Source organism: Prionailurus bengalensis, chromosome A1 (genome assembly GCF_016509475.1).
Source record: "Prionailurus bengalensis isolate Pbe53 chromosome A1, Fcat_Pben_1.1_paternal_pri, whole genome shotgun sequence".
NCBI classification, from domain to species: Eukaryota; Metazoa; Chordata; class Mammalia; order Carnivora; family Felidae; genus Prionailurus; species Prionailurus bengalensis.
Genome location: NC_057343.1, coordinates 52,120,956 through 52,133,699, shown reverse-complemented (window position 1 = coordinate 52,133,699; position 12,744 = coordinate 52,120,956). Strand labels below are relative to the sequence as shown.

Genomic DNA, 12,744 nt, shown 5'->3' with positions numbered 1-12,744 from the left:
AACAGAGTATGTCCAATCCATAAAGAATCACGATGGCTGTACTTTTAGAACATATTCCAAAACTGACCATTTTTATCACCTCCACTGTGATCCTCCTGGTTCAATTCCTTCTCTCTTGCTTGGATTACTGAAGTAGGTTTGTCTATTCCCACCAAATGCCAGGGTAGCATATTTAAACATAAGGCAGATCATGAACTCTGTGGCTCACAACTATGCACAGCTCCCATTCCAAAGTAAAATGAAACTCCTCATTGCAGGCCACAAAGCCCTCATGATCTTGCCCTGATCTCTACTACTTTCCTCCTTGTCCTGTCTGCTTGCAGCCACATTGGCCTTGCTCTTCCTAAACCTTTGCATAGGCGGTTTCCTCCTTCCCAGCAAGTCTTTCTCGGAGGAGGTTCTGCAAATCACCTTGAGGGCTGTCCCAACAGGTCCGGGGAGGAGCTTGAGAATCTGCATTTCTCATAAGTTCCCAAGAGCTGATGTGGGCACCACACTGAGAACCACGACCCTAGGGCATCCATTGATGATGGATACCGCTCTGTGTTCTGTAGAAGTCCAGGGGAAAGGCTACGAAAGAACTTTAGGACCAATTCTCCTTCTTCCTCTTACTAAGATTTGTCCAGATGACATTTAATAGCGTGATCTCTTCCTATCTCTGTTTTCTCTTGCTTTGACCGCACCTCCTTACCTTGAGCACCTCTTTTCCCTCCCAGACCAGTATGGACCAATCATGTGATTCACTTACTGTTTACTGTTTCTCCCACCAGCTAGAATGTGAGATCCAAGACGTGGAGATCTTTTTTATCCCAAGGGCTAAACAGACTTTTTTGAATATATTTGTCCTAAAAATGAATTTAATCCTTTAATTTCCTCAGAATATGAACCCATTTTTTAAAGATGTATTAACGATATCTGCTCATAGAAAGAGCACAGCGGTAAAACAGATTTTTGAGATCAGCTAAACCCGGATTTGTAAGTCAGCTTCACTAGGAGCTAGATGTTTATATGAGGTTAATGTGCTATCTGGGGCTCGGATCTTTATCTTGTAAGAACAGGTGATCTGGGATAAACGAACGTGAAGTCTCTAGAACAGTTTTCCTCACCAAAGGAGTACTCAAGAAACATAACTCCCCCCCTTTGGTATCTCCCCTCCACTAGCTCACGTTTCATTTACCTTGCAGGTTAAATGCCATTCTAGATGGGATTATATAGAAGTTTCTATTTTAAAACTTACCATTAAAACCTTCGCCTAAACTTTCCCTAGTACCTTGAGGTGAAAAGTTTTCCAACGTCTACCAGATATAGTGTATAAGATTTTGCTGATACTGAGACAGTATTTCAAATTCAACCCCTGTAAAATATTAATCTCTGTGGACAGCGTTCATCCATATATGTATTTCTGGGCAAGAGGCTACTTGAATTTTGATGGCCTGAGACCCAAAACCTCCCATTTCTTATCAGGAGCATTCTAGAGGAATAATTCTCACAAGTGTAAGTATTCTGCCTACCTGCTTCAGATCTAAATGCTGTGTGCGAGATACACAGCGACAATGACTGCTTTCACAATTATCGTGAAACACAGAAATGGTATTTATATTGCTTATGCTGCACATTCATGCGTGACCTGGTATTGCTGAAATAGTCTTTATTTCGGAACATTCCAAAAGAGCAATGTACACAGTAACAAATATTAAGTCATATACCATAAGAAAGCATTCATTAGTGCAAATGGGTTTTGTAAAAGGTCTATCAAAAAGATTTATTTGCTTTAAAATGCATCCATTTCCAGAAGCATTGTTAATAAAACATTACAGTTTCTCATCCTCTGTAATAAAGTATTGAAAATCAATTGTGGTACAGTAGCAAACATTGCAGGTATTAAGTGCAATGAGCCTGTGATGCCTTTATAAATCTGAAACCCACGTAGGACAATAAATTAACAATGAAAAAGACAAGACCATCTAACTGCTGTCTGGCTATCTCCTTGCAATGCTTCAGCTTATGTTGTGCTCATTCAACATAAAATTAGGTCTTTCAAATTGTACGGTGGATTTTTGCTGATATATCCCTAGAGCTAAAAAAATAGTACCTTACCACAAAAATATTTTTATGGCACAAAATTTAAGTTGTTCCATAGTGGTTCACATAGGTGTAAAAAGAAATAGGCACAAAAAATAAAATTCCTGTAAACTATAAAAAAGTAAATTTCAAAGCATAAATTATAGAACCTAGTTGTAAATATGCAATGTATTAAAATACAGAACATGTAACGGGAAGATGTTTAGAACACGTAAGTAAATAGAACAAGTTACTTTAAAAAACTCATGGCAAAGAAAGCATTATTGATACATCTCAATTCTCTCAAAAAGTATTCAGGTACATAGCAGTTCTACAAAAACTTCCTAGATCTAAGTGTCACAATACTGCAACCGTGGATTTGAGAACGTTGCAGTATTATCTCAGGCAAATATTAAGTGCAATAATTAGTCTCTGGTGCTTGGTCCATTGGAAAACAATGCAGTAAATATGTTAAAATGCAAAAGGGAAAGAATATCCCGACGTTCACGGTTACCTAGCCAGCTAGGTAACTCAACCCTCATTTCCACGTCTTTCCCATTCTTCAAGGGTACGCGAGACAGCGTCAGTAGCAACCGTCTCTCCAGTTTCCATCCCTCAGCGTGCTGAGTGAAGACAGAGGCTTTGGAGGCTGAAGGAAACTGAAGGGACGAGACAAGGAAACAGACCGTTAATGCTGCCAGGAGTCCCAGCGCTCGCTCTCATCCGTTCTCCACCCCACCAGGGACAACTCACTAGCACCTTCCCAAGCGCGCCCTGGGTTTCACGCACCCGACCTTTGCACCGTGCTCCCCGGCTGGAAACCCCGTTCGCGGCACACTGCCATGTGTGCTGTGGGTGCAGGAGTTGCAACAGAAGTGAAAAACGACCAATGTCCACTGAGGATAAAGAATAGCTTAAAATCAGAGAGAAAAAGATAAACTTTGTCTAAAAATAAAGTTGCTTCCTTGAATGCAGATAGCAAATTACCAAGAAGAAATTTTCCACCTTCCAGATCAAGATCTGCCTATCACACTGGCAAAGAATCTAAAATGAATCCTACCCAGTTTCTGCCTAACTCTGGGGAAACCTCTCCTATAGTCTGGCAGTGACAACCTTCACAGAGGCTTAGTTTGGAGGTGGCACAATAGCCTGTATACATCAAATGTGACGGTAAACACAGATCTGCACTTACCGGGGCAGAATAAGCCAGAATTTATGAAGTTTGCAACGAAACGCTTCCTAGCTGGGTAGCAGGATTCTGGCATTCACTTTTGTTTACTTTCACGTGTTTTTTTGATAGGGGCTCAGATCAAAAAGTCAGAAACTAGCACTTCTAATTGAAAAATAAAGACTGTTTACACGTCCTGACAACAAAGAAGGAAAAACTGCTTACTGGCGCATCCCTTTTCATCCTGTCACTAAGGTCCGGCCCTCTCCTCAACAGCCTAACTTCTTGGGGAAGCTGTCTGTGGTTACTGCCTCCATAGTCTCATCTTCCAAATTATCCTCAACCCACCTCCGTGGAATCCTGTTGACCCATGGAATCCTGCTGATGACTCCAAGATCTCCAGTTCAAGAAGGGGTACATCCTGACCATGAGCTTGTCTAATATGTGCCTTGCAACTAATCTGGAATTTTAAAGAATAAAAAAATCCTACCTGGACCATACTACAATTACCAACATAAGCTAACCCCGGCTTAGTATCACTGAGGTGCTTTTGAAAGCATGAGTGTGGGCAAGGGTGTGCATGTGCCTGAGATTTGCTTATTTTGATAAATTATTGCTTCAGAAGTATTTGCAGTTCTATCCTGTGCTAGACATAGTTCTTGGCATTGGGGATTTAGAGTAGTGAACACTCCTCTCCCCCCCACCCCACGCAATTTATGTTCTAGAGGGGACAGACCACAAACTAATGAAGAGGTAGAATCTACAGTCCCTCAGCTGCGGATACAGGCTCTGGGGGGAAAATGGAGAAGGAGGGTAAGAAAGAGGAGTTACAACGGTCAGTGGAGTTGAACTTGTGGACAGCGTTCATGTGGGTGAAGTCCTGTGGTCGGGCGGGGGTGGGGACAGGCTGTACAAATAAGCTGAAGAAAGGAAAATACACAAAAGCTCTGGAGATGGAGCTTACCTGGTAAATTAAAACAAAAGCCAATAATGCGTCAGGAGTGAAGTGATGAGGGAGGAAGGGAAGACCTGACCACGCAAGGGACCACCCCTCCCAACCCCATCACTTTCCAGAGGAAGGAGGCCACACATCAGGCCACAAAGGGCAGCACGTCAGAGACAGGAAGAGTGAGGACAGTTCCCCAGCAGTCTCCAATTTCAAACTGCGAAAGAGGTGATGGAGACAAATGAACAAAGGTTCCTACCTTCTAACAGGCTGTGCAATTTTGCTTCGAGGCAGGTTACTCCCATTTATTGCCAGCGAAGGTCTCGGAAGAGCACTGCGGCCCATTATCCCAGAAGCCGCAGCTTTGTTTGGCGCGGGGATCCCCGTGCTGGAATATAACTGCAGGCCGTTGGATACAGGCATGCTGCTGCTGCCTTGAACGGTGGGGCTCACGTAGGCTGTGGCTTTCAGAGGCTGTCGGACGGACACTGGGAAATGACCCACGCTGTGGATTCTGTGCTGAAGCTGTCCCGGGGATGGAACTAGAAGAGGAGATGACAGAGATGTGAGGGAAAACCTGTACTGCTGTCCAACTGAGGAAATGCGCCTTACATCCACAACAAATAGGGTCGGAAAGGGAATATAAAGAGAGAAATAAATGAAATACGGGTTCCAGACCACATTTAGCACTAGAAAATTCTCGCTCTTGACAACAGTCTCCTATCCTGTCAATCAGCAACGTTTCTGGGCACCTAACTATATTCAAAAGCCAGATCTAACACCGACTTCCTTTCCTTTAACAAATGGAATCATCCCTGAGTTCTCAGGGACAGTTTCTTTGCTTGGAAGATATGAGGATTTTCTTGATGGGTGCTCTGGGGATGGTTTCACGAAAACAAAACAAGGGGACAATTAATAGCTGTGACATAAAGACAGGTGTACCTATTGGCCTCAGTAGGTCCAAACAGCTTATTACAGATTGAATAATATCATAATGACATTTACCTATCTTATCTCCTAAAGTTGGCGGGAAGAGTAAATGAGTTAATCCACATACAGCCTTACAATGGCACCCGACACTTAGTAACCACTCACCAAGTGATATTATCTTGATAACAGCAAAATCTGTAAAATGAAGGGAACTCTCTGGGTAAGAACTCTTAAAAATTTCATCAATATACTTACACGCCCAACGGTGCGTACCATTTCACGTGAAACAGTGAACTGTTTGGCAGAAAGTTTAAACTGTAGAGTCCTTTTCTCCAAGGGGAAAAAACTGAATCACAGATTTAATGAAAACTTACACATACAACTCTGCCTGTTTTTACAAACTATTCTAGCCTTTGCTGCCTAAGATTTGCAATTCAGTTAAACATGGATGCACCATTTTCTAAAACAGTTTAACTGATTTTGAACTTAACGATAAAATATACAGTATCTTTTCGAAATAAAAACAGAAAGGGAGAAAAAAAAATCCATGGTTTTATTTAATGCCTATTGAATGATTTCCTTAAAAAATCAGTTTCATGTTAAGTGCATCCGAGGTGAAATCTATACATAGGAATGCTGATGACACATATTCATCAGGCTCAATTCAAAGTACCTGCATGGCTCAGTCAATTAAGTGTCCAACTCAATTTCAGATCAAGTCATGATCTCAAGATCAAGTTTGTGAGTTTGAGCCCCACATCAGGCTTTGCACTGATGGTGCAAAGCCTGCTTAGGATTCTCGCTCTGCCTGTTCTCGTGTGCGCTTTCTCTCTCTCTCAATAAACTCAAATTAAAAAAAAAAAGGTTCTATGCAAGATTCTGCTATAGTTTTGATCCAACCAAGTTTTTGTGACACAGTAAAATTTCTGTTGGTTGACAATCTCTAAGTTCCTTTTCCCACCAATTCTACCATTCCTTAGTTAGGTAAGCTTTTGACAATGAATATGTCAATATATTGGCTCATCAGGTATAATGAATGTACCATACTAATGCGAGATGTTAGCAGAAAACCAGGAAAGGAGGGGATGTGCAGGGATGTATGGGAGCTCTGTACTTCTAATTTCGGTGTAAGCCTAAAACAGCTCGGAAAAAAAAAGCCTAAATTAAAAAATTCAGTATGTCAATTTGCCTCAATTTCTTTTGAAAAACATACATAAAGTGCACAAATCTTAAGTCTAGTACTCAATTTTCAAAGTGAACACACTTGTGTCACCACCAGTCACTCCAGGCCATGGAAGTGATCTGCACCCCAGAAGGCTCACATGCCTCTTCCCACAACAGTAACAGTTATTCTCACTTTATCACCACAGATGGGTTATTCCTACCCTGAACTTCAAATAAATGGAATTATACAGTATGTCCTCTGGCTTCTTTCACTCAACATCATGTTTTTGACATTCAGCCATGTTTGCACCGCTATGCAGTACTCAATTGTATGAATGTCACAATCTGTCTGCCTAGTGACGAAAGGCTGGGTTATTCCAGTTTGGGATTTGTGAACCTTCTAGAATCTGTGTGTCAGTGTTCATATGTGCTCATTATATAAGATATATTCTGAATTCTACCATCATCACGATAAATGAAGTTAAACAAAGTCACTGAATACGACATCAAATGCAAAAATCAACTATTTCTAAACACCAGCAAAGTAGAAACTAAAGTTTGAAAAAACACTTAAGAATAAATTTCACTATGATGCATTAAAACTTCCTTTCAGAAAGCCATGAACACTTAGCCTGAGAGACGTGAGGAAGATCTAAATGAAGAGATGTTCCATACTAATGAAACAGAAGAATATTATGAAGATACCAATTCTCCTAAAATTTATCTACAGACTCAATGACATCCCAATCAATATCATTTGAAATGAAATTACACAAGTTACTCAGGAAAATCATCCTATGAACTCTTCTAATACACAAACAAAACAGACAACCCCTTGAGTATTTTAAAAGAAGAAAAAATGATGAGAGTTAAACAGACATAATCCTAATTTTACAAATAAGAATCAGAATGGACTTATCACTTATCCAAGAGCATATGATTAAGACCCAAACTCAGATTGTTTTACTGCAAATCCTGTGTTCTTCCTTCTGTACCATGCTGCCTTTCCAACATTATCTTACCTCTGTGTTTTCCAAAGTAAAATGGTCCAGAACTAGGAATCGTCAGGGTATAAACTTAGAACGTATAAAGAATAATCACTTAGAATGCTTACAAATGAAAGTAAATGATGGGGCGCCTGGGTGGCTCAGTCGGTTAAGCATCCGACTTCGGCTCAGGTCACGATCTCGCGGTCCGTGAGTTCGAGCCCCGCGTCGGGCTCTGTGCTGACAGCTCAGAGCCTGGAGCCTGTTTCAGATTCTGTGTCTCCCTCTCTCTCTCTGACCCTCCCCTGTTCATGCTCTGTCTCTGTCTCAAAAGTAAATAAACGTTAAAAAAAAATTAAAAAAAAAAAAAGTAAATGAGAACAGAATCCTAAGATTTGAAAGAAGCATATGACCGACATATTGCACATCAGTGCTCTAAAGGATTTTTCTTCTCTCATTATGTTTGACTTTCAAACACCGATTTTTCTACCTTATTTTTTTACACTGATGAATTGGAATTCTCCTGTAAAGAATTTTCCCTTCTCAATTTATGTATTTAGTCCATTACATATGGACCTGTGATTATTCTGTTGGTTATAATCCTTCACAATTATTTTTTTCTGTGGCTTCAACTGTCACTGACTTGGTCGCTGGGAACTTGTTCAAGTTGTTTTTTATGTTCTATATTCCCATAATTTTTTGAGCACTTCGACCATAACTGGCCATTCTTTGTTGTGTGCATTCCATTTTGGGCTACATATGTTCTTCTGGTACTCGAATCACACTATTAAGCCACACAGAGTCAGAGTTAACAAAAATTCCTAATCATTACTACATTTGCTACTATAAAAACTATAACATAGTGACTGAGTGGCTTAGTCAGTTGAGCATCAACTTCACCTCAGGCCATGATCTCATGGTTCAGGAGTTTGAGCCCTACCATCGGGACAGATCCTCTGTCCCCGTTTTCTCTGCCCCTGCCCCTGCCCCACTCACGCACTCTCTCAAAAATAAACATTAAAAAAAACAACAACCCTGTATTTTCCTAGTCTACACTAATACGATCAACTCTTGTACTCAAGTATAGAACTGTGTACTAATCTCAGTTAAATTTCATCATGATCTCATCTGGCCTATTGTCCCAGCTGCCTGACATGAAATTAGTAGCTCTGTTTCCCACCATTAACAAATTTCACAGGTCGTCTTCCGAGTCTTTACACAAGCCATTAATTCCAATATTAACAGATTAAGCCCTAATCTGATACAGCCCTATGGCATTCGTCTACTCATTCATTCAAACGTTTACTGTGAACTCATTATATACCAGGCAGCATGCCAGGTGCTAGGCACAGAAAATCAGCTAAGCTGATAATCTAGTATGGAAGATAAAGACCATAAAATATGACACACTGAAAAAGGTAAGCACCAAAAATCTAATCCATTCTAGATATGTTTTGGGGGTTTATGGGGAAGTCTGTTAGGGTCATCAACAGAGCCTTTTCAAAGGTTATGTGTCTGGGCTGTAGGACAAAGGTAAACAGCAACAAGCTGCATAAAGAAGGGAAAGATCAGTGTAAACTCTGGGGTGATCAGAACAAGCTTCTGCCTCTATTCCTTCACCTGCATGGCCTTGTGCAAACTGTTCCTTTATCTGTTTTCTCAAAATGCAAAATGGGAACGAGGACAGAAACGACCTCATGGGGTTGTTAGCAGAACCAAGTAAGACAATAGCTGTAAACCGGTTAGCACAGTTCCTTGTGCACGGTAAATGTTGTCAATTTGTCTTTAGCAACTAAGACAATAAGAAATGAAAATCCGTCTCATGTGGGGCAAATGCCACGTGAACCCCCAAAATGGATCTGAGGTAGAAGGGCTTCAGACCACCCTGGTTGATGACTTGGCCAGCACACTCTGAACATGCGTCAGGCCTCCTACGTTTCGGTACCAACACTGGGACTGTGACCGTGAGTCTGCCTCCCAGGGATCAGTGTCGGACTTAACCCCAACTACTCACGTAAACAGCATGAGCGGGAATGGGAGGGGGGCCCTGGAGCCACCACATCCCCACACAAAATAAAAACGTATGAACACAAGATTTCACACTCATTGCATGGCTCACTGCTGGGTAAAACATCCAGAGAATGAATGACAGACTGTGTGGTAAGCTGAAAGGGAGCAGGTAAGTACTACTTTGCACGCTAAAATATAACTTCATTTTGAGAGAAACAAAGCTAACACTAAGGTGAAAAACAGCACAAAGGTACGAGCAAGACTGAACAAATATGCTTTCTTCAGAGAAAAGGGATCAAGCAGAGATAGCTAGAAAGCAGCAGATCTGCAAGGAAAGAGGTTATTTTTGTTCATACGACAAGCAAACAAATTAATCATCGTGTATGCCTCTACTGCTATCCTTGGGTTTAGAGGATTAAACATAATTTACTAATTATTAATTGATAACATATGCACTGATGAAAATACCACTCAATTGTAATGGTGAAGTTAAAAAAAAAAGTCACAAGGAGAGAAGTTTCCTGCCATGTTCACAAAAGAAAAAAAAAATGAAATAGTAAGATAGTTTTCTAACTGTATTACAACTAAAAATTACTAATGAATTACAAATTGTCACACTTACTGCAAGACTGTATTCTTGAAATCCCGTTCCCAGCTCCATGCAAACTTGAGTCAAAACTCTGACTGTTTCTCACGGCGACTGGAGAACTCGCATTGCTACTAACAGCAGTTGTACTTGGCATCCGAGCTAGATTAGGCATACTTCTTCGGAGCTTGTCTAGAAAAGAATTTCAGTCGAAAATCATAAGTTTATGTCAGTTAAAATAGGAGCTTTCAAAATTAAATATAAATATTATACTCAATAACATAAAAATTATGTGTGTTATGAACTATAACAAGCTACCATAGAATTAACCTTCTGTATAGAAAGCACACTCAGTATCTCCAAGAAAGGCTCTACCAAGCAACTGTTTAAAAAAATGTGTTCTGGGGCGCCTGGGGGGCTCCATCAGTTAGGCGTCTGACTCTGGCTCAGGTCATGATCTCGCAGTCCGTGAGTTCGAGCCCCGCGTTGGGCTCTGGGCTGATGGCTCAGAGCCTGGAGCCTGTTTCGGATTCTGTGTCTCCCTCTCTCTGACCCTCCCCGTTCATGCTCTGTCTCTGTCTCAAAAATAAATAAACATTAAAAAAAATTAAAAAAATAAAAAAAAATGTGTTCTATAAAAATAAGTAGGAATTAGCTAATCAATTAGCTATTTGTATACAAATGGATAAATTTGTATCAAAGTGAGGTTAGAGAATAATCTTAACAGCCACTTAGTTTTAAAAGACACTAGAGATTACTGCATAGTAATTAAAAAAAAAAAAAAGAACCAAACTAACACCTACTGTATCTCTTGCTAGCATAGAAAAATGGGAAAAAAATTATTAAAATCCTAACTTGACATGTTCTGAGATACCCACTCATCACACCAAAATGACTACATTAACTTCTGGAAAGTTTTAACTATGAGTAAGCCACTAAACCTCTTGAGACCTGAAAAGAGAACGCTTCCATTTCATTGTCCTGGCTGAGCACACATGCTGCCACAAGAGGGCAGCAGAGAGTCGCCCACAGATTCCCCGTGCTGCTGAGCTGTGAATTCAGCACAGGACCACAACCCTGCAAGACACACCGTCCCTAAACTGAAGTTCCCCGAACAGGTCGCTCAAGCTCAGAAAACAAAAGATATATTTGAATGCTAAGCCAAAACCATTCAAGTACAAAACCGGATTCACTTCTTCCTCCCCTTCACACACGGCGCCTTCCACACTTACTCAGACCGGCTGGCTGCACCCTCCCTGCCCAGCAAGTCCTCTAATCCGAAATTGGGGCCATCTCCTCAGACGCACCTCCCTTCTATACCCCCGGCCCCCGCGTCCTGTCAGTTCTGCCTAATAGTTAATGTATCATCCACTACATCTGGTTCGGACCTCATTATTCATCACTCACATTTTGACAAAATCCTCTTAATTGGTCTCCACGCCCCCTACCCGGTTCCTCGGCCTCCTCTCCCACACAGCCTGCTCTAGTCTCCCAAGAGCGCAAGCACATACCCAGTCACCCTCTTAAAGCCTTCCAATCACGCTGCCACCTTCATCCGAAAGTCCAAGCACTGGGCGTGGCCTGCATGAGACCCTCCAAGGTTTTGGCCCCGCATCCTTCTCCAGCCTTACCTCCTGCTACTCCCACCCCTCTGCCTAGTCTCCCATGCAAGTGGATGAAGGAAGTTGCCCAGTGCTCCACACTCTTGCATCTGTGGCGTACTCCAGTCACAGACTGGACTGTCCCTCTACTGGGCCACCCTTCCCCACTTTGTGGAGTGACCGAATGAAAAAGGGCACAGGAATTTACCACGTATATACTAAATGCCAGGCACCCCAGAAGATGCCGGGGGGACCACCCTGTACCACAGGTCCAGTCCCTGACTCTGAGTTTATAGTCTAAACCAGGTCTTCTCAATCTTGTTTCCATTATCCATCCTAAAGAGAAAATCTAAAATTTAACGTTAAATCTTATACAGAAAAATAACATTTGGAACTCTGCGGGACTACAAACCACAGTACTATCTCATGCTGTCCATGCACCCCCTACACTCCAAGATATTTTTATTTGTATATGCCCTAAAACACCAACAGACACATACCAGGGCACTCAAGTTTGTGGTCACTTTCTTTCAAGCTAAATTGGAAAACAAATGATATACTTGAACACTAATCCAAAATGTGTCCAAGGACAAAACCAAACTCATCTTCTCCCCCCTTCTTTGCACTGCTTGTTTCACATGACTTCTACCCAGTCACTGGAGCCCTGCCCAGCAATTTTTGCCTCTTTGCCGGAGTCTAGGGAAAAGACAGAAAAGTAAACAAGTATAATAAGTATACTTACATAATAAGCATAAGAAAGTAAAATAAAGTGTAAAGAGCGCTATGAGGAGACCAAAAAGAAGATTATGTCGGCCTCACTCTTTCTGTATATCTCCTAGCGGAGGTATTTCCACTCCCACAACACATCCTTATTCCCGGTACGTATTTCTAGAGTTAATAATGCTCAAATACTGCCACTGACTGTTAGTTTTCTTGACCATTTTCCTCAATATCTCCTTGAGGCCTATTTGGCACAACCATAGGTTTCATATTCCTAAATTCTTGTGAAAGTTCCTAACCCCAGGCAGCAGGCATTTAATACATTCAGCACACGTTATTTATGTGTATGTTGGCAGACGGTGTGTGGTAGGAGAAATAAGGGAGAAGGGACTGGTCTTAGAGTCTACATCCAGATCTTTGGAACATCACACTAACTGGATGAAAACCGAGCTTCTATTAATGCAAGACTAAATTACTTTGACTATATATATTTAAGCTGCAGGGAGACACAAGGAAAGAATTATATGCTACCATTTAGAATATGAATTGAGTTTCTACATTTCTAAGTTTCC

General features: G+C 41.3%; 1 protein-coding gene across 2 annotated transcripts in view; it reads right to left on the bottom strand.

Annotated features, from left to right (window-relative positions):
- Nucleotides 1-1,631: 1,631 nt before the first annotated feature.
- Nucleotides 1,632-12,744, bottom strand: part of SLAIN1 (SLAIN motif family member 1) — a 62,177-nt gene continuing 51,064 nt past the window's right edge. For both annotated transcript variants that reach the window (XM_043581147.1, XM_043581156.1), the window contains 3 exons: nucleotides 9,888-10,043; nucleotides 4,435-4,717; nucleotides 1,632-2,720 (listed from right to left, as the gene is read on the bottom strand). In XM_043581147.1, coding sequence (XP_043437082.1) covers nucleotides 2,645-2,720; nucleotides 4,435-4,717; nucleotides 9,888-10,043 — 515 coding nt within the window. In that variant the 3' untranslated portion in view covers nucleotides 1,632-2,644. The remainder of the gene's footprint in view (nucleotides 2,721-4,434; nucleotides 4,718-9,887; nucleotides 10,044-12,744) is intronic.